Below are 23,140 nucleotides of genomic sequence, written 5' to 3' on the forward strand. Positions count from 1 at the left end.
GGGTTAGGTGTTCTGTAGATTTTATAATTTTACCTTATAACATGGTTATAAGGGAAAATAATAGCATTCTTAATACAGAATGCTTACTAAAATGTTGATTGAGGGGTTAAAAAATAAAAAAATTACCTCACCTTATCCACTTGATTGTGCAGCCGGCATCGTCTTCTTTCTTCTTCTTTCAGGACCTGCACAAAAACCTTTGATGGCGTGGTGGGCACATGGTGAGCGCGGTGACGTCAGCGCAGGTACTGCTGAATGAAGATATTCTATGAAGGATCTTCTATCTTTATTCAGCAGGACCTGCGCTGATGTCACCGCGCTCACCACAGACAAGTGATGCGTGAAAATCACCACTCATCTGCACAGCCCCACTGAAGTGAATGGGTCCAGATTCAGTGTGGGTGCAATGCGTTCACCTCATGCATTGCACCTGTGTGGAAAACTCGACCTAAAAGCCCATCCCAGACTGACAGTTGGGGGTGTGGTTACAACCAGGTGAGTCTCTGGATGTGTGGTTTCTCGATTCTGTGGCTGAGAAACCCTGAGTCTGGGAAATAGCCTGGACTGACCGTGTTACAGCCTGGGGGCTTGTATCCGCTTGGCTGAGGAAGCCAGATCTGACACTGTAACTGAACAGCACTGTATAGGTGAGTCTGGGATTGTATGTTTAGTTAGAGCCCAGCCTGGCAGGTGTTTGTTTATTGTTTTTTGTTCTGGTATTGCTGGTCTGCCAAAATAAATGCACGGTTTGGACTGCAACACGGTTTTCAGCAAGACATCTGTGACCGAAACCCCCCAGAGACAGAGCTAATCCCTCACAACAGATAGGCTCAATGATTAAAAGCATTTTTTTACATTGTAAATAACCAATGTGGGGGGGCACACTACAAAAGGGAAACACCAGGCAGTAGATAATGATACACTTTATTGTGCTAAAATATTAAGAACATACCCTTAAAATACACATAAAATAGACCTAATACAAATCTATATATTGCACACAAGGTAATATAAAACCGCAGTGAGGTGGTATTAATCCTATAGTAATGTCCACAAAGCACTGACTATATCGTAAATTGGTGATGGACAGCAATGAAATAGCCAGCAGGTGTCCAGATATAATGGATTGATGATATAATGTTCTTGTTGAAACACCCCCAAACAGATGCGTAACTGTCTTAGACTATGGGGTCCAAAATTAGTCCAGAAAACTTGCTGGGTATCGCCTAGGGTAATAGGCTCAATACCGCTGCCTCCCACAATAATGATGTTATATATGATCAATCTGAGCTCGGTCTTACCGGTCTTCACTGCTTGTACTGCAGCGTTGGTCTGAAAGGCCGCACACCCGCAGCGTCCCACGTGGTGTGCCTCTGCCTAAACGTAGCGTCCCACGTGACCTGGTATCCAAAGCGACCGAATGCTTCCTTCGATGACGTCAGTATTGTGCGACAGCTTGTACAGCAGCGATACTTGGTCCGCTTTTCTTCCTTTCTTTGCCGGCTTTGTTCTTTTTTTTGGCTTTAGGTGGATCAACGCTCACTCTAACAACCGCCAGACGCGTTTCGGGGTCTCACGCCCCTTCCTCAGTGGCCTCCTGAGTGAATGGATCCTCACTCTTTATAACCGGTAATAGATGGTTAACTCCGCCTACCATCCTCCATATTATTTATGCACATAGTATACTCTGGAGTGGATTCACCCTTTGTGGAGCGGGTATTAGGTGCAATTATGTTGGTACAATTAAACAATTCGATAAATACAACCATAAAACAATAAATATACCTTATATATATATAGATTCCACACTTCCGTCCGGCAAGATTTCCACTAGAACATTTGCCTTCCTTTATGTAGAAAACGCAACCAAAAACGCATGTAGAGACATAGGGGTATTGATGCGTTTTCTGTGCGTTTATTGATATTTTGTACGTGACTCTGTAGTCCTCTCCAATTGCCTTTATTTTAACGGGGTTATATATATATATATATATATATATAAAAGGTATATTTATTGTTTTATGGTTGTATTTATCGAATTGTTTAATTGTACCAACATAATTGCACCTAATACCCGCTCCACAAAGGGTGAATCCACTCCAGAGTATACTATGTGCATAAATAATATGGAGGATGGTAGGCGGAGTTAACCATCTATTACCGGTTATAAAGAGTGAGGATCCGTTCACTCAGGAGGCCACTGAGGAAGGGGCGTGAGACCCCGAAACGCGTCTGGCGGTTGTTAGAGTGAGCATTGATCCACCTAAAGCCAAAGAAAAGAACAAAGCCGGCAAAGAAAGGAAGAAAAGCGGACCAAGTATCGCTGCTGTACAAGCTGTCTGTCACGGCTGAGGATGGGGGAAACCCTCAGCCGTGAGGTGCCAGGTGTTGATGTAGCTACTCGGCCATGAAGCCACAGGACAGGGAGCAGGTCACCTCCTACAGCGTCCCTACCCTGACCCTAACTCCTAACCTGCATGGGCCGACCTTTAAGGTAGGAGGGCCCATGCGCCGGAACCTCGGAGCCCTATCTTACCCTCCGCAGATCCCTGAGCTAGGAGCTGGGTAAGGCAACCTACTCCTCCTTGACACGGAGGAGCAGGAGCCTCAACGGCCAAGCTGTTGGGAAAAGGGGGACAGAAACAGCAATACGGAAATGGCAGGTGAACAAACATTCACCAACCTGCCACAGCCCTGCTGACTGGATCCCTAAACAGACAGGGATCCAGAACCGTTATGCTGCACAAACACATATGAAAATCCCAACAGACAAACTTGCTACAACACACACATAAAGACATAGGCATACATAAAACCTTAACTTAAATCTCAAACTAAGAACTTAAACTATGACCACAGTGGTGGCTCTCACTGGCGGATGAACAAACACAGGAGGCTGCTATCAGCAAGCATGCTGAAGCAACCTACTGAGCTCTGCAAGAGAGAGGGTCTTTATAGGCCCCAGTGGCCACACCCAAGGATTGGACACACCCAGTGACATCACACACACACTGGGAAGGAAGTTAACCCTTCCAGTAACACAGAAGGGAAAACAAACATACATAAAGGGAAAGTGCACACAATAACTTACAACACAGTGCACACAACAAACACACCTAACAAAAGGAACGTCAGGTGAGACCGCATGCCAGGGCAGCAAGCTGCCTAGCGACGCTCAGGCTGCTCTGCTGCTAACAACAACACTGGTTGCCCGCGGCAACCACAAGTGAGGCCACAGACAAGCAGCCCTCACCCGTGGTTGAACGCCCATACAAAACCGCAGGCAACCGCATGCGGTAAAGGAATCACGGTCATGGGCATGGCCGTGACACTGTCGCACAATACTGACGTCATCGAAGGAAGCATTCGGTCGCTTTGGATACCAGGTCACGTGGGACGCTACGTTTAGGCAGAGGCACACCACGTGGGACGCTGCGGGTGTGCGGCCTTTCAGACCAACGCTGCAGTACAAGCAGTGAAGACCGGTAAGACCGAGCTCAGATTGAGCATATATAACATCATTATTGTGGGAGGCAGCGGTATTGAGCCTATTACCCTAGGCGATACCCAGCAAGTTTTCTGGACTAATTTTGGACCCCATAGTCTAAGACAGTTACGCATCTGTTTGGGGGTGTTTCAACAAGAACTTTATATCATCAATCCATTATATCTGGACACCTGCTGGCTATTTCATTGCTGTCCATCACCAATTTACGATATAGTCAGTGCTTTGTGGACATTACTATAGGATTAATACCACCTCACTGCGGTTTTATATTACCTTGTGTGCAATATATAGATTTGTATTAGGTCTATTTTATGTGTATTTTAGGGGTATGTTCTTAATATTTTAGCACAATAAAGTGTATCATTATCTACTGCCTGGTGTTTCCCTTTTGTAGTGTGCCCCCCCACATTGGTTATTTACATTGTATTTTTCACTGGTCCTGAGGGTGGGACCTGGGGGAGAGCACCATTTCTATATAGGGAGGAGGTGAGCCGCTGTACTTTTTTATATAAATTTTTTTTACATTATTGTATAAAAGATCCTTATTCTAGATATGTCATGTCACTGAAATACAGCTATTAATTTTGCTTTATTAATTTGTAATATTAACTTTTATTGGCAGTGCCGGGATAGGTCGTACTGGTGTCCTGATTACCATGGAAACAGCAATGTGTATGATTGAACAAAATCACCCTTTATATCCTTTGGACATTGTGAGGCAAATGCGAGACCAGCGGCCTATGATGGTTCAGACATCAGTAAGCATAATGAGCATCTACTTGCATTCTGAAAATAATGTTCTATTTGTTACTTTTACTGTCCAATTTATTTATCCTGATTGGGGTCATTTTGGAGATCCTCCAATGTCATTACTAAGCTACAGTTAAAGCCTAAATATAGCAGGACTGTTGTGTACTACTTGTAGGTTTTAGGAAATACTATGATTGATATCTACAGTGGCATGCAAAAGTTTGGGCACCTCTGGTCAGAATTACTGTTACTGTGTACACTTAAGCAACTTGAAGATGAAATGCTCTCCAAAAGGTATAAAGTTAAAGATGACACATTCCCTTTGAATATTAATCCCTTATAGACTGGGCCTTATTAAAATTTTTGCATTTTGTGTTTTTCCTCCCCAGGCTCCTGTAGCCATAACTTTTTTTTCCAGTCACATAGCTATATAAGGGCTTATTATTTGCGGGACAAGATACATTTTTAATGCCACCATTTAACTTACCATATCTTGTATTGGAAAACAGGGGGGGGGGGAATTTGTGTGGAAAAATTGAAAAGGAGGTTTTGATATCACGGCGTTCACTGTGTGCTAAAAATGACCTGACACCCTTATTCTACAGCTCAATATAATTGTCGCGATACCAAACTTGTATTACTTAAAAAAAAAAAAACTTGAAAGAAATAAAATAAACATTTTCTTTACATATTCTGACAGCTATAACTATTTTATACTTCGGTCTCCAGTATACTTCGGTCTCAGCATTCATTGTACAGGAATTATTTGAGATATGTTATTTTAATAGTTCATTTACAAACATGGCGATACCTAATTTGTTTATTTTTTTTATTGTTTATATATTTTAATCTGTAAAATTGGGAAAGGCGGGTGAAAATATTTAATATAGTGGTGGTTTTTTTTCCATTTTGTTAACCTTTTTTTTTAAAATAATTATTAGCCCTCTTGGGGGGCTAGTACATGGGATATTTTGATCCCTTCTCATTAAGGTGAATAGGATTTTTGCACTGTCCATGCTGAGCTAAGCTTCATGCATAGTTCAGCATTGAAGGTTTCAGCTGAGTTCAGGCTGCCATGGCAACTGATCGGAGTCCCTCAATTTCACTTCGGGGGCTCCGATTGGAAGGCAGAGGGAGCTGCACCCCTTCGCCTAACTCCGCAGGTGCCACCATCAACGTTAATCGTGGCACCTGATGGGTAAATGACAGAGGCAGCACGATCACTGTTTCCCATCATTGCGTTTGGGTGCTGCTCCATACAAATGCGGGCTAAGGGGTTAAGCAAACGCTATTTTTTATTGTCATCTTTTATATTTTCAAAGTAAAAAAAGAAAAGGGCCAGAAGAAAAACTTTGGGCACACTGCACGGTTAGTAGCCCCCCCCCCCCCCCCCCCCCCCTTTGGCAAGTTTTACAGCTTGTAAACACATTTTGTAGCCAGCCAAGAGTCTTTAAATTGTTGTTTGAGGGATTTTCATCCATTCTTCCTTGCAAAAGTCTATTGTGGATTGTATATTAAGGATCATTATCAATTTGTAGAAGCCATCTTATTCATCCATCTTAGCTATCAGCTTCAGCTTTTTTTTACAGTTGGTGTTATGTTTGTTTCCAGAATTTGCTGGAATTTCATTGAATCCATTCTTCCCTCAACCCTTGAAATGTTCCCTGTGCAATTGTCTGCAACACAACCCCAAAGCATGATTGATCCACCCCCACGATTAATGGTTGGAGAGGTGTTCTTTTCATGAAATTTTGTGCCCTTTTTTGTCCAAACATATTTATTCTCATTGTGGCCAAATAGTTCTATTTTAACCTCATCGGCCCACAGGACTTGTTTATAAAATACATCAGGCTTGTTTAGATGTACTTTTGCAAACTTCTGACGCTGAATTTTGTGGCGAGGATGCAAGAAACATTTTCTTCTGATGACTCTTCCATAAAGGCAATATTTGTGCAGGTGTCACTGAACAGTTGAACAATGTACCACAACTCCAGAGTCTGCTAAATCTTCCTGAAGGTCTTTTGCAATCAAGAGGGAATTCTAATTTGCCTTTCTAGCAATCCTACAAGCAGCTATCTCTGAAAATTTTCTTCGTCGTCTAGACCTTCTCTTGACCGCCACTGTTCTTGTTAACTGCCATTTCCTATTTAAATATCGAATTGAGGAAATGGCTTTGCTATCATCTTATAGCTTACTCCTGCTTTGCGGGCCTCAACCATTTTGATTTCCAGAGTGTAAGGCAGCTGCTCAAAAGAACCCTTGGCTGCTGTTTTTTGAGACTTGGTTAGAGGGGTCTGGGTATTTATAAAGATTAGAAATTTGCATCACCTGGCCTTTCCTAACATTGGAAACAAGACCTAGCCCTAACAGGCTATTTAAATTCTGAGACAAAAGTCAAAATTATTTGAGCGTCTAAATCTCCTTTGTTCCTCCTTTCCTTTTCTCTCACTCTAAAATTGTACAAACGAAAATAATACACTGATATTGCTGAAAATGTTGAAAATTGTGTTTCATCTTTATGCCTTTTGGAGATCATTTCTTCTTCAACTTGCTTCAACTTAACTTAAAATGTAATTTTGACATTGGATGAAAGAGACATAAATACACGAGGAAGGATAATCTGAGGGTAACATATTGAGCAACAAGTTTAAATGTATTATTTAATTTACTGTATATATTAACTCATTGTCTAGCTATGTGACTGGTACTATTCACTTTGTGCCGGTCATCTAGTAACCATTATCTCTAATTTACTAAGAGGTCATAAATAGAGTTGAGCGAACACCTGGATGTTCGGGTTCGAGAAGTTCGGCCGAACTTCCCGGAAATGTTCGTGTTCGGGATCCGAACCCGACCCGAACTCCGTCCCGAACTCGAACCCCATTGAAGCCAATGGGGACCCGAACTTTTGGGCACTAAAAAGGCTGTAAAACAGCCCAGGAAAGAGCTAGAGGGCTGCAAAAGGCAGCAACATGTAGGTAAATCCCCTGCAAACAAATGTGGATAGGGAAATAAATTAAAATAAAAATTTAAAAACTAAAAATTAACCAATATTAATTGGACAGAGGTCCCATAGCAGAGAATCTGGCTTCACATCAGCAGAGAATCAGTCTCTTCATGCCATAGCAAAGAATCTGGCTTCATGTCAGCAGAGAATCAGTCTCTTCATGCCATAGCAGAGAATCTGGCTTCATGTCAGCGCAGAATCAGTCTTCATGTCATAGCAGAGAATCAGGCTTCACGTCACCCACCACTGGAACAGGCCACTGTCACACATTTAGGCCCAGGCACCCAGACAGAGGAGAGAGGTCCCGTAACAGAGAATCTGGCCTTATGTCAGCACAGAATCAGTCTTCATGTCATAGCAGAGAATCAGGCATAACGTCACCCACCACTGGAACAGGCCACTGTCACACATTTAGGCCCAGGCACCCAGGCAGAGGAGAGAGGTCCCGTAACAGAGAATCTGGCTTTATGTCAGCACAGAATCAGTCTTCATGTCATAGCAGAGAATCAGGCATCACGTCACCCACCACTGGAACAGGCCACTGTCACACATTTAGGCCCAGGCACCCAGACAGAGGAGAGAGGTCCCGTAACAGAGAATCTGGCCTTATGTCAGCACAGAATCAGTCTTCATGTCATAGCAGAGAATCAGGCATCACGTCACCCACCACTGGAACAGGCCACTGTCACACATTTAGGCCCAGGCACCCAGGCAGAGGAGAGAGGTCCCGTAACAGAGAATCTGGCCTTATGTCAGCACAGAATCAGTCTTCATGTCATAGCAGAGAATCAGGCATCACGTCACCCACCACTGGAACAGGCCACTGTCACACATTTAGGCACCGGCACCCAGGCAGAGGAGAGAGGTCCCGTAACAGAGAATATGGCCTTATGTCAGCACAGAATCTGTCTTCATGTCATAGCAGAGAATCAGGCTTCACGTCACCCACCACTGGAACAGGCCACTGTCACACATTTAGGCACCGGCACCCAGGCAGAGGAGAGAGGTCCCGTAACAGAGAATCTGGCCTTATGTCAGCACAGAATCTGTCTTCATGTCATAGCAGAGAATCAGGCATCACTGTCACGGAACCATGAACCAGACGTACAACAAGAGATAAGTGAAAATAGAAGGCTTTATTGAAAATAAAGCTGTAAAGCAAAAGTCCAAACGGATGGTGAAACCGAGCAGAGTCTTTGCGAAGCCAGAGGTCAGGAACCAGAAGGGTAGTCAGACGAAGCCAGGATCAGGAACCAGCAGGGTAGTCAGACGAAGCCAGGATCAGGAACCAGCAGGGTAGTCAGACGAAGCCAGGATCAGGAACCAGCAGGGTAGTCAGACGAAGCCAGGATCAGGAACCAGAAGCAGCAGCAGTCTTAGAAGCATGTGAACACAAGAGGACCAAGCAAGGAACTGAAGCCACAGACCTCTTATATATATGAGCTAGGCATCCAGCTCCTCCCAGGGGAAGGAGGAGCCGCAGGGTGGAAGGCTACAAGAAACCCAGGACCCAAGATGGCCGCCAGCACATGTCAAACGAAGGAGAGCAGCAAGCAGGTAAGACCATGACAGTACCTCCCCCTCAAGGGCCCCTCCTCCGCGGAGCACAAAACGGTTTCTGAGGGAAGCGTGCGTGGAAGGCTCGGAGCAAGGCAGGAGCATGGACATCTGCGGAGGGAACCCAGGAACGCTCCTCTGGACCATAACCACGCCAATGGACCAAAAACTGCAACCGACCGCGGACCAGGCGTGAGTCCAGGATATTGCTCACCTCATATTCCTCACGATTGCCCACTTGGACCGGACGAGGCCGAGGAACCGAGGAAGTGAAACGATTACACACCAGTGGCTTCAACAGGGAGACATGAAACACGTTGGAGATCCGCATGCCAGGAGGAAGCGCAAGGGCATAGGCTACCGGGTTTACCCTGCGAAGCACTCGGAAGGGACCAACAAAGCGAGGCGCCAGCTTGGGAGTGGGCACTCGAAGGTTGAGGTTGCGGGTGGACAACCATACACGGTCTCCGACCTGGTAGGAAGGAGCAGGCGCTCGTCTGCGATCAGCCTGGAATCTCTGGCGCTGCGCAGAGACCTCAAGGGACTTCTGGATCTGTACCCAAGAAGCACGTAGGACGGAAAGGTGATCCTCCACAGCCGGAATATCCTGGGGAGAGAATACCTCCGGTAACACGGCAGGTTGGAACCCATAATTGGCCATGAAGGGAGACGTCCCAGAGGAAGAGTTCACCGCCGTGTTCCTGGCAAACTCAGCCCAAGGCAGGAGGTCAACCCAATTGTCTTGGTGATCGGAGACATAGCAACGAAGGAATTGCTCCAAGGCCTGATTGGATCGTTCTGCGGCCCCATTGGACTGAGGGTGGTAGGCCGAGGAGAAGGAGAGATGAATCCCCAACTGGGAGCAAAAGGCGCGCCAGAACCTGGACACAAACTGACTCCCCCGATCCGACACAATCTCCTTAGGCAAACCGTGCAACCGGAAGACCTCCCTGGCAAAAATCGTGGCCAACTCTTGTGCAGAGGGTAACTTCTTGAGAGGAACACAGTGGCACATTTTGGAAAACCGATCCACAATCATGAGAATGACCGTATGGCCTCGGGATGCAGGGAGGTCCACAATGAAATCCATCCCCAGGTGTGACCATGGGCGCTCCCCGGTGGCTATGGGTTGCAGAAGGCCCAACGGAAGGTGCCGAGGGGACTTACTCTGGGCACAAACGGAGCATGCCGCTACATATGCGGCGATGTCGGAACGTAGGGAAGGCCACCAGAACAGACGTGAAACAGCCCAGGACAGCTGATTCTTTCCAGGATGCCCCGCGGTCTTGGAGTTATGGTAGGTTCGCAACAACCGAGTGCGCAACTCCTCAGGCACAAAACATCTGCCGTTGGGTCTCCCAGAGGGAGCACCAGATTGAGCCGCCAAAATCTGCTCACCCAGGGGAGAGGTCAGGCTGGTGCGAATGGCGGCCAGGATCTGATTCGGAGGTATGACCGAAGTCGGAATCGACTCCTCCCTGGACAGCTCGGAGTACTGCCGTGATAAGGCATCCGCCCTGATGTTCTTGGAACCGGGTAGGTAGGAGACCACGTAATTAAAACGTGACAAGAACAGAGCCCATCTGGCCTGACGTGGTGTCAATCTCTTGGCCTCAGAAAGGTAGGTCAGATTCTTGTGGTCCGTCAGGATGAGAACCGGAACCACCGAACCCTCGAGCAAGTGCCTCCATTCTTTAAGGGCCTGCACGATGGCCAATAACTCCCTGTCACCAATCTGATAGTTGCACTCCGCGGAAGACAGTTTCCGGGAGTAAAACCCACAAGGAAGCAGAGGACCCTCTGGTGTTCTACGCTGAGACAGAAGGGCGCCTACTCCCGTCTCAGACGCGTCCACCTCGAGGACAAAGGGCAACCCAGGGTTGGGATGCGACAGAATCGGAGCCGACACAAAGGCGGACTTTAGGGCCTCAAAAGCTCGGATGGCCTCGAGCGGCCAGACCTGGGAATTACTGCCCTTCCTGGTCAGATCCGTGAGAGGCTTGGCCAGCATGGAAAAGTCCCTGATGAACTTCCGATAATAATTGGCGAAGCCCAAAAAGCGCTGCAGGGAACGAAGACCACTGGGCTGGGGCCACTGTAAGACAGCCGAAACCTTCTCAGGATCCATGGAGAACCCCTCAGCGGAAATGATGTAACCTAAGAAGGTTACCTGGGATCGGTGAAATTCGCATTTCTCAAGCTTACCGAACAGCTTGTTCTCTCGTAACCGTTGCAACACTCGTCTGACATCCAGAATGTGGGCCTCCATGGATTCAGAATATACCAAGATGTCATCCAAATAGACTACCACACACTGCTGCAACAGGTCACGGAAAACATCGTTGATGAATTCCTGAAAGACTGCGGGCGCATTGCACAACCCAAAGGGCATAACCAAGGATTCGTAATGACCGGTCCTGGTGTTAAACGCGGTCTTCCACTCATCGCCCGCCTTGATCCTTACCAGGTTATATGCCGCCCTCAGGTCGAGTTTGGTAAAGACCGTGGCCCCTTTAAGGCGATCGAACAGCTCGGAAATCAAGGGTATCGGGTAAGCGTTCTTGATCGTGATGCGATTGAGACCCCTGTAATCGATGCAAGGCCTCAACTCACCGCCCTTCTTTTTCACAAAGAAAAATCCAGCCCCTGCCGGGGACGAAGATTTGCGAATGTGTCCGCGTGAAAGCGCCTCCCTCACGTACTCCTCCATGGCCTCATTCTCCGCTACCGACAGTGGATAGACTTTGCCACGAGGAGGAACGGCACCAGATTGTAACTCTATGGCACAATCGTATGGGCGGTGCGGAGGTAGGGCAACCGCGCGCACCTTATCGAATACATCCCGGTACTCCTCGTATTCAGGAGGCAACAGAGAGTCCGAGGAAGTACACAGCAACTTGACAGACCCATGGATGCAACTAGCCCCACACTGCGGTGACCACGAGAGGATCTCGACCGATCTCCAATCGAAAGTCGGATTATGCTTCTGGAGCCAGGGGTACCCCAAGACCACCGAGTAGTGTGGAGACGAAATAACCTGGAGGCAGACCGACTCTCTGTGAACGGCACCAATGGCTATCCCCACTGGAAGGGTCTCATGAGTCACGTGTGGCGGCAGAAGGGGTCTGCCGTCTATCGCCTCAAGAGCCAGTGGGGAACCTCGAGCCTGCAGAGGAATGGAATTGGCGGCAGCGAACACACTATCAATGAACAAACCACCAGCACCAGAGTCCACCAACGCCTGGGTCGTCACCGAGCCCCCGACCCAGGAGAGGACAACAGTGATCAGTGGTTTGTCAACACGGGAAACCGGGGACGAGGAGACTCCACCCAAGATCTGCCCCCGACAGGATCTCAGGGTACGAGCGTTTCCCGGACGGTTCGGACATGCCAACCGAAAATGCCCACCGAGACCACAGTACATGCATCGGCCCTCGCGTCTCCGGAGTGCCCTCTCCCCCTCGGACAGGCGAGCAAACCCCAGCTGCATGGGTTCACCCCCAGACAAGTCATCCCCAGGAGGCGTGGGAGGAGAGGGAGGCACGGGTGGGACAGCAAACGTAGGCACCAATCTGTTAGAAGGCCTCCGCAGGTTCTCCTTAAAGGAAGGTCTCTCCCTGAGTCTGGTGTCAATCAAAATCAGGAAAGAAATAAGAGACTCGAGCTCAACTGGTAGGTCCTTAGCTGCAACCTCATCCTTCAAGGCATCCGAGAGACCATGAGAGAAAGCAGCGACCAGAGCCTCATTATTCCAGCCCACCTCTGCTGCCAGGGTACGAAACTCAATGGCGTATTCAGCTACGGATCGTGAACCCTGTCTGATGGACATAAGGAGCTTCGCAGCAGAGGCAGCACGAGCCGGCACATCGAATACCTTCCGAAGAGAAGCAACAAAACCGGAAAACTCGGCAACCACCGGATTGTTGTTCTCCCATAAAGGGCTGGCCCAGGCCAAGGCCTTGTCCGAGAGCAGCGAGATCAAGAAGCCCACCTTTGATCTCTCAGTAGGAAAGGCATGTGGCAGCAACTCGAAATAAATGCCCACCTGGTTAAGGAAACCTCGGCACTGAGTTGGCTCTCCCCCAAAGCGCCGTGGAAGAGGGGCAGAACCGGTCATACCCCGAAACACCGCAGGCGCAACAACAGGTGTCGGGGTAGACTCTGGCGCAACAACCGGAGCGGCAGTAGGAGCGAGCCCAGGAGCGACAACCGACCCATCGGCAACGGGAGCGAAATGAGCCGTGCGTTCAAGCAGGGTTTGCAACGCCACAGCGAACCGACCCAACAGGTGATCCTGCTGATCAAGTCTGGCAACCAGCGTGGGTAGCGAGGATGGCCCTGTACCGTCAGAATTCAGGGCTTGGTCCTAATGTCACGGAACCATGAACCAGACGTACAACAAGAGATAAGTGAAAATAGAAGGCTTTATTGAAAATAAAGCTGTAAAGCAAAAGTCCAAACGGATGGTGAAACCGAGCAGAGTCTTTGCGAAGCCAGAGGTCAGGAACCAGAAGGGTAGTCAGACGAAGCCAGGATCAGGAACCAGCAGGGTAGTCAGACGAAGCCAGGATCAGGAACCAGCAGGGTAGTCAGACGAAGCCAGGATCAGGAACCAGCAGGGTAGTCAGACGAAGCCAGGATCAGGAACCAGAAGCAGCAGCAGTCTTAGAAGCATGTGAACACAAGAGGACCAAGCAAGGAACTGAAGCCACAGACCTCTTATATATATGAGCTAGGCATCCAGCTCCTCCCAGGGGAAGGAGGAGCCGCAGGGTGGAAGGCTACAAGAAACCCAGGACCCAAGATGGCCGCCAGCACATGTCAAACGAAGGAGAGCAGCAAGCAGGTAAGACCATGACAATCACGTCACCCACCACTGGAACAGGCCACTGTCACACATTTAGGCACCGGCACCCAGGCAGAAGAGAGAGGTCCCGTAACAGAGAATCTGGCCTTATGTCAGCACAGAATCTGTCTTCATGTCATAGCAGAGAATCAGGCTTCACGTCACCCACCACTGGAACAGGCCACTGTCACACATTTAGGCACCGGCACCCAGGCAGAGGAGAGAGGTCCCGTAACAGAGAATCTGGCCTTATGTCAGCACAGAATCTGTCTTCATATCATAGCAGAGAATCAGGCTTCACGTCACCCACCACTGGAACAGGCCACTGTCACACATTTAGGCCCCGGCACCCAGGCAGAGGAGAGAGGTCCCGTAACAGAGAATCTGGCCTTATGTCAGCACAGAATCAGTCTTCATGTCATAGCAGAGAATAAGGCATCACGTCACCCACCACTGGAACAGGCCACTGTCACACATTTAGGCCCAGGCACCCAGGCAGAGGAGAGAGGTCCCGTAACAGAGAATCTGGCCTTATGTCAGCACAGAATCTGTCTTCATGTCATAGCAGAGAATCAGGCTCCACGTCACCCACCACTGGAACAGGCCACTGTCACACATTTAGACCCAGGCAGAGGAGAGAGGCCCCGTAACAGAGAATCCGGCCTTATGTCAGCACAGAATCTGTCTTCATGTCATAGCAGAGAATCAGGCTTAACGTCACCCACCACTGGAACAGGCCACTGTCACATATTTAGGCCCCGGCACCCAGACAGAGGAGAGAGGTCCCGTAACAGAGAATCTGGCCTTATGTCAGCACAGAATCTGTCTTCATGTCATAGCAGAGAATCAGGCTTCACGTCACCCACCACTGGAACAGGCCACTGTCATACATTTAGGCCCCGGCACCCAAGCAGAGGAGAGAGGTCCCGTAACAGAGAATCTGGCCTTATGTCAGCACAGAATCTGTCTTCATGTCATAGCAGAGAATCAGGCTTCACGTCACCCACCACTGGAACAGGCCACTGTCACACATTTAGGCCCCGGCACCCAGGCAGAGGAGAGAGGTCCCGTAACAGAGAATCTGGCCTTATGTCAACGCAGAATCTGTCTTCATGTCATAGCAGAGATTCAGGCTTCACGTCACCCACCACTGGAACAGGCCACTGTCACACATTTAGGCCCCGGCACCCAGGCAGAGGAGAGAGGTCCCGTAACAGAGAATCTGGCCTTATGTCAGCACAGAATCTGTCTTCATGTCATAGCAGAGAATCAGGCTTCACGTCACCCACCACTGGAACAGGCCACTGTCACACATTTAGGCCCCGGCACCCAGGCAGAGGAGAGGTTCATTCAACTTTGGGTTGCCCCGCAATATAATGGTAAAATAAAAATAGTATTGAATGAGGAAGTGCCCTGGAGTAGAATAATATATTGTTAAGGGGAGGTAGTTAATGTCTAATCTGCACAAAGGATGGACAGGTCCTGTGGGATCCATGCCTGGTTCATTTTTATGAACGTCAGCTTGTCCACATTGGCTGTAGACAGGCGGCTGCGTTTGTCTGTAATGACGCCCTCTGCCGTGCTGAATACACGTTCAGACAAAACGCTGGCCGCCGGGTAGGCCAGCACCTCCAAGGCATAAAAGGCTAGCTCTGGCCACGTGGACAATTTGGAGACCCAGAAGTTGAATGGGGCCGTACCATCAGTCAGTACGTGGAGGGGTGTGCACAGGTACTGTTCCACCATGTTAGTGAAATGTTGCCTCCTGCTAACACGTTCCGTATTAGGTGGTGGTGCAGTTAGCTGTGGCGTGGTGACAAAACTTTTCCACATCTCTGCCATGCTAACCCTGCCCTCAGAGGAGCTGGCCGTGACACAGCTGCGTTGGCGACCTCTTGCTCCTCCTCTGCCTTCGCCTTGGGCTTCCACTGGTTCCCCTGTGACATTTGGGAATGCTCTCAGTAGCGAGTCTACCAACGTGCGCTTGTACTCGCGCATCTTCCTATCACGCTCCAGTGTAGGAAGTAAGGTGGGCACATTGTCTTTGTACCGGGGATCCAGCAGGGTGGCAACCCAGTAGTCCGCACACGTTAAAATGTGGGCAACTCTGCTGTCGTTGCGCAGGCACTGCAGCATGTAGTCGCTCATGTGTGCCAGGCTGTCCAGAGGTAAGGACAAGCTGTCCTCTGTGGGAGGCGTATCGTCATCGGCCTGTGTTTCCCCCCAGCCACGCACCAGTGATGGGCCCAAGCTGCTTTGGGTGCCACCCCGCTGTGAACATGCTTCATCCTCATCCTCCTCCACCTCCTCCTCATCCTCGTCCTCCTCGTCCTCCAGTAGTGGGCCCTATCTGGCCACATTTGTACCTGGCCTCTGCTGTTGCAAAAAACCTCCCTCTGAGTCACTTTGAAGAGACTGGCCTGAAAGTGCTAAAAATGACCCCTCTTCCTCCTCTTCCTCCTGGGCCACCTCCTCTTCCATCATTGCCCTAAGTGTTTTCTCAAGGAGACATAGAAGTGGTATTGTAACGCTGATAACGGCGTCATCGCCACTGGCCATGTTGGTGGAGTACTCGAAACAGCGCAACAGGGCACACAGGTCTCGCATGGAGGCCCAGTCATTGGTGGTGAAGTGGGTCTGATCCGCAGTGCGACTGACCCGTGCGTGCTGCAGCTGAAACTGCACTATGGCCTGCTGCTGCTCGCACAGTCTGTCCAGCATATGCAAGGTGGAGTTCCACCTGGTGGGCACGTCGCATATGAGGCGGTGAGCGGGAAGGCCGAAGTTACGCTGTAGCGCAGACAGGCGAGCAGCGGCAGGGTGTGAACGCCGGAAGCGCGAACAGACGGCCCGCACTTTATGCAGCAGCTCTGACATGTCTGGGTAGTTGCGAATGAACTTCTGCACCACCAAATTCAGCACATGCGCCAGGCAAGGGTTGTGCGTCAAACCGGCTAGTCCCAGAGCTGCAACGAGATTTCGCCCATTATCGCACACCACCAGGCCGGGCTTGAGGCTCACCGGCAGCAACCACTCGTTGGTCTGTTGTTCTATACCCCCCCACAACTCCTGTGCGGTGTGGGGCCTATCCCCCAAACATATGAGTTTCAGAACGGCCTGCTGACGTTTACCCCGGGCTGTGCTGAAGTTGGTGGTGAAGGTGTGTGGCTGACTGGATGAGCAGGTGGAAGAAGAGGAGGAGGAAGCTGAGTAGGAGGAGGAGACAGGAGGCAAAGAATGTTGCCCTGCGATCCTTGGCGGCGGAAGGACATGCGCCAAACAGCTCTCCGCCTGGGGCCCAGCCTCCACTACATTTACCCAGTGTGCAGTTAGGGAGATATAGCGTCCCTGGCCGTGCTTACTGGTCCACGTATCTGTGGTTAGGTGGACCTTGCCACAGATGGCGTTGCGCAGTGCACACTTGATTTTATCGGAGACTTGTTTGTGCAGGGAAGGCACGGCTCTCTTGGAGAAGTAGTGCCGGCTGGGAACAACATACTGTGGGACAGCAAGCGACATGAGCTGTTTGAAGCTGTGTGTGTCCACCAGCCTAAATGACAGCATTTCATAGTCCAGTAGTTTAGAAATACTGGCATTCAGGGCCAGGGATCGAGGGTGGCTAGGTGGGAATTTACGCTTTCTCTCAAATGTTTGTGAGATGGAGAGCTGAACGCTGCCGTGTGACATGGTTGAGATGCTTGGTGACGCAGGTGGTGGTGTTGGTGGTACAACCCATGTTTGCTGGGCGGCAGGTGCCAACGTTCCTCCAGAGGCAGAGGAAGAGGCCGAGGCGGCGGCAGCAGCAGCAGAAGAGGCCTAGGCGGCAGCAGCAGAAGAGGAAGACTGAGTGACTTCCTTGTTTTTAAGGTGTTTACTCCACTGCAGTTCATGCTTTGCATGCAGGTGCCTGGTCATGCAGGTTGTGCTAAGGTTCAGAACGTTAATGCCTCGCTTCAGGCTCTGATGGCACAGCGTGCAAACCACTCGAGTCTTGTCGTCAGCACATTGTTTGAAGAAGTGCCATGCCAGGGAACTCCTTGAAGCTGCCTTTGGGGTGCTCGGTCCCAGATGGCGGCGGTCAGTAGCAGGCGGAGTCTCTTGGCGGCGGGTGTTCTGATTTTGCCCACTGCTCCCTCTTTTGCTACGCTGTTTGCTCGGTCTCACCACTGCCTCTTCCTCCGAACTCTGAAAGTCAGTGGCACGACCTTCATTCCATGTGGGGTCTAGGACCTCATCGTCCCCTGCATCGTCTTCCACCCAGTCTTGATCCCTGACCTCCTATTCAGTCTGCACACTGCAGAAAGACGCAGCAGTTGGCACCTGTGTTTCGTCATCATCAGAGACGTGCTGAGGTGGTATTCCCATGTCCTCATCATCAGGAAACATAAGTGGTTGTGCGTTATTGCATTCTATCTCTTCCACCCCTGGGGAAGGGCTAGGTGGATGCCCTTGGGAAACCCTGCCAGCAGAGTCTTCAAACAGCATAAGAGACTGCTGCATAACTTGAGGCTCAGACAGTTTCCCTGATATGCATGGGGGTGATGTGACAGACCGATGGGCTTGGTTTTCATGCGCCATCTGTGCGCTTTCTGCAGAAGACTGGGTGGGAGATAATGTGAACGTGCTGGATCCACTGTCGGACACCTAATTGACTAATGCCCGTACCTGCTTAGGCCTTACCATCCTTAGAACGGCATTGGGCCCCACCAAATATCGCTGTAAATTCTGCTGGCTACTGGGACCTGAGGTAGTTGGTTCACTAGGACGTGTGGCTGTGGCAAAACGGCCACGTCCTCTCCCAGCACCAGAGGGTCCACTAACACCACCACGACCATGTCCACGTCCGCGTCCGCGTCCCTTATTAGATGTTTTCCTCATTGTTCCCGTTCACCACAATTTTGAGAATGGCAAATTTGGGAATAGTTTTTCAACCCAGAACAAAAACTGTGCTTTTACGGTCACTACAAATAACTTGACCAGCTAAAACAGTACAGATTTGGTTGAATAGAAATGTGAGGCCTATTTTTTTTTGCGCTGTGTGACAGGTATACGTTTAATCACAGATTTAGACTTGTATCTGCACGGTAGCGTGTGTGTTAAGTTTTTCTGAATGACACTATCAGCACCTTGAATCTAAGATATCCTTTTTGGGATAGATTTCAAGTAGGCCTGATATATATAGCATAAACTACTTATTTTGAGAATTGCAAATTTTGGAATAGTTTTTCAACCCAGGACAAAAACTGTGCTTTTACGGTCACTACAAATAATTTGACCAGCTAAAACAGTACAGATTTGGTTGAATAGAAATGTCAGGTCTATTTTTTAGGCGCTGGGTGACAGGCTCAACTTGCCCCTGATGTAGTATATGGCTAAAAAATAACCACACTATTGATGGTTAAATGCACTTGGGTGACACAGGCTCAGCCTGCACCAGATGTAGTATATGGCCAAAAAATAACCAGACTGTTGATGGTTAAATGCACTTCGGTGACACAGGCTCAGCCTGCAGCTGATGTAGTATATGGCCAAAAAATAACCAGACTGTTGATGGTTAAATGCACTTCGGTGACACAGGCTCAGCCTGCAGCTGATGTAGGATATAGCACAAAATAACCACACTATTGATGGTTAAATACACTTGGTGATAGCTTGTGCTGGAGCACCACAAGCCACAAAATGGCCGCCGATCACCCCAGAAAAAAGTGATATAAAAACGCTCTGGGCAGCCTAAAAAAAGTGAGCAAGTCGATATTAGCACTTCAATGATCCACAGCTGGAGATCGATCACAGAATGAAGTCTTTTCGAGGAGTTAATCTGCCTAATCTCGCCCTAACGTCGCAGCAGCAACCTCTCCCTATGCTTGAATCAGCAGAGTGACGTGCAGCGCTACGTGACCCAAGCTTATATAGAGGCTGGGTCACATGCTGCACTGGCCAATCACAGCCATGCCAATAGTAGGCAAGGCTGTGATGGCCTCTTGGGGCAAGTAGTATGACGCTTGTTGATTGGCTGCTTTGCAGCCTTTCAAAAAGCGCCAAGAAAGCGCCGAACACCGAACCTGGACTTTTACGAAAATGTTCGGGTCCGTGTCACGGACACCCCAAAATTCGGTACGAACCCGAACTATACAGTTCGGGTTCGCTCATCCCTAGTCATAAACACTTATTTAAGCCACATTCTTATCAGTAAGAAAAGGATTGAGCTATAAGTTCAGAGGGCAGAGATAAGGAGCCCGTCCCTTTAGCTGGCTGACGGAAGAGAGAGAAAATTCAGATCCCTCTATTAAGGCATCTCAGCCCTGTACAGAAAAAAAGGTTCCATATTTGTAATAAAGAAAAATTTAAAAAATGATTTTTAGCTCAAAATTACTACAATGCACTAATGAAAAAAATCATAATTATCACATGTCAGATAGCAACTTGAAACTAATGAATTGCAGGCTGAATACTTCATTGCTTATGTGCTGACATTTATACTCTTAGCATGAAGCAAAGTGATGACTTCCGGGTAGCTATGATTTTAGACCCTTGTAATTAAAGCAAATTAGGGGAATGTTTTCCTGATAGCAAAAGGGAGGCAACATTTTTTGTATTTCTAAGATAAGTTTTGCACCCAGTTGGCACAGCTTTTGCTGAGCATACGCTTGTCGCCCACGTGTTTGATCAGAAGGCCCCCTACTGATTTACCACCCTCCCGACATTTCTGTCAGAACTACTTCCACAGCAAATAGCAGAAGCCACAGCAGCACAGCAGTTCAGTTGTACCTGCACTGTGCCCTTTCTTTTTATACTCTGTGCCCTAACCCTGTGGAGTTCTAGAGAGGCAGGCAGGAACAGTGGCCAGAACTGGCCCAGCTTGCTATCCATGTACTGCCACTGCTGTTTTCTGCCTGTCCATCATGTTCCATACTATATGGCTACTGCTGCTGATGCCACAGTGGCAGCTCCCCCTGTTGCCACTTCTGCTACCCCTAACAGTCGCACATTTTCTGCTTTGTCCCTCAGGTTCCATACTGTAATGCTACCATTACTTCTATTGCCATTACTACTGTAGTACCCTTACACAGCTGAATGTCTCCTGCCTTGTCCATCAGGTTCCATGCTGTACAGCTGCTGTTCCTGAAAATAGAATTATTTTTAGTCTACTTTTCTAGAAAAAGTCATTGCTTTTTTCTGATCCTACCGTGTGTATATAAACACTGTCAGGCATCTACCCCCAAAAGGGATCAGTTTTGGACCATTTTTTTATTTTAAAAAGCATAACAAATCTGACAGTGCAATGTGTTATTAACCTCTTCTCTAGGACATGACTTGCTGCCCAGTGCTGTACATGTATGGTGCTCTGACCGGGCGTGTGCAGGAGCTCACAGCCGAGCCCTTGCTATATACACTAGCATCGGTTAATACGCCAATGCTGGTGCATTAGCCCTTTGCATGCATAGGGTCTGTGGTGGGAGGAGGCTGGAACGGCAGCCCGATGCCTGTGAGACCCAGACTCCAGTCTGGGTCTCATAGGCAGACAGTCAGTGTATTACACTCACAGTCATTGCATCACAATACACATGTATGGTAATGCATTGTAGAGGGGATTAGACCCCCAAAATCTGAAGTCCCTTAGTGGGATAATACATGAAAAAAGCGTTTTATCTAATAAAAAAATAAATGTTTCAAGTAAAAAAAATGTGACCCTTTCCATAATTAACTCTAAAATTGTAAATAAATAAAAAAATAGACATATTAGGCATCGCCACTTACGTAATGACCGGCTCTATAAAAATATCACATGACCCGCCCTGCCAGGTGAACACTATAAAAAATAAATAAAAATGGTGTGACCATTTTTTGGCCACCTTGCCTCAAGAAAGTATAATACCAAGCAATCAAAAAATCATATGTACCCCAAAATGGTACCAATCAAACCATCATCTCATCCCACAAAAAGCCCCTATAAAGACAATCACCCCAAAAATTTGGATTTCAGAAAATGGCAACACAAAAACAACATTTTTCCTTTTCAAAAATGCTTTTACTGTGTACAACTTAAAAAGACATATTAGGTATTGCTGCATCTGTAATGACTGACTCTATAAAAATATCACATTATCTACCCTGTCAGTTGAAAGCTGTAATAATAAATAAATCAAACTGAGCCAGAATAGTTATTTTTTGTCACCTCACCTTACAAAATGCGTAATATTGAGGGATCAAAATGTCGTATGTACCCCAAAATTGTACCATTTAAAATGTCACCTCATCCCACAAAAATTGAGCCCCCACATAAGACAATCACCCAAAAAATAAAACCGTTATGGCTTTCGGAAAACGGTGATGCAAAAACATTTAAAAATGCTTAGTATAAAGGTGGTAAAACGTAAAAAAATATATATAAACTAGGTATATAAACTGGTAATCGTACGGACCAGCAGAATAAAGATAGCATAGCATTTTTCCTGCACAGTGTACGCCTCAATAACAAAACCAAAAAGCAATGGCACAGTTTATGCATTTCTTTATCCTGCTTCCCAGCAAAGCGAAAAAAGTGATAAAAAAAATTGTGCGTACGTACGTATCACAAAAAATAAGTTCCCACATGAAGAAAAACATGGTTTTCAGAAAATAGCTGTACTGGTACCCCTAAGACTGTTCGAACATAGTGCCCATAAGCCAATCCATCCAAATCTGCGCAGCAAAACCCATGTGGCACGCCTTCCCTTCTGAGTCCTGCTGTGTGCCCCTACAGTAGTTTACGACCAGCTATGGGTTGTTGCTGTATTCAGGAAAAAATTATGGCACTCTTTCCCTTCTGACCTCTGCTGTGGGCCCATAGAGCAGTTTACAACCAGATATAGGGGGTTTCTGTAAACTGCAGAATCAGGGTAATATATAGTGAGGTTTATTTTGCTGTTAACTCTTGCTGCGTTGCATGAAAAAATAGATTAATACGTTAATTAATGGTATTGCTGCATCCATAACAATGAACTCTATCAAAATATCACATGATCTACCCCATCAGGTGAATGCCATAAAAAAAATATAAAAAAGTCAAAATAGCCATTTTTCTTCACCTTGCTTTACAAAAGTCAACTCATCCCAGAAAAAAATGAGCCCTCCACACAAAATGATCGGCAGAAAAAATAAAAAAAAATGGCTCTTAGAAAAAACACAAAAACATGATTTTTTTTTCAAAAATGCTTTCATTGTGTAATATTGCAAAAAAATACATACATATATTAGGTATCACCCTTTTCCATTAAAACTGGCTCTATCAAAATAGCACATGATCTACCTCCTCAGGTGAACACTGTAAAAAAAAAGTGTCAAAATAGGCATTTTTTGTCACCTTGCCTTACAAAAAGCATAATCGCAAGTGATCAAAAAGTACTGTGCACCCCAAAATGGTACCTATAGAAACACCAACTCATCCCACACAAAAGGAGCCCTCACACAAGACAATTGGAAAAAAAATAAA

The 23,140-nt window shown here is 47.7% G+C and overlaps 1 protein-coding gene across 1 annotated transcript in view; it reads left to right on the top strand.

The window, feature by feature from the left end:
• Window positions 1-23,140, top strand: part of PTPN3 (protein tyrosine phosphatase non-receptor type 3) — a 1,427,127-nt gene that overhangs the window by 1,252,511 nt on the left and 151,476 nt on the right. The window contains 1 exon segment of the mRNA XM_040432350.1: window positions 4,131-4,266. Coding sequence (XP_040288284.1) covers window positions 4,131-4,266 — 136 coding nt within the window.

The sequence above is a fragment of the Bufo bufo genome, chromosome 5 (genome assembly GCF_905171765.1).
Source record: "Bufo bufo chromosome 5, aBufBuf1.1, whole genome shotgun sequence".
NCBI classification, from domain to species: domain Eukaryota; kingdom Metazoa; phylum Chordata; class Amphibia; order Anura; family Bufonidae; genus Bufo; species Bufo bufo.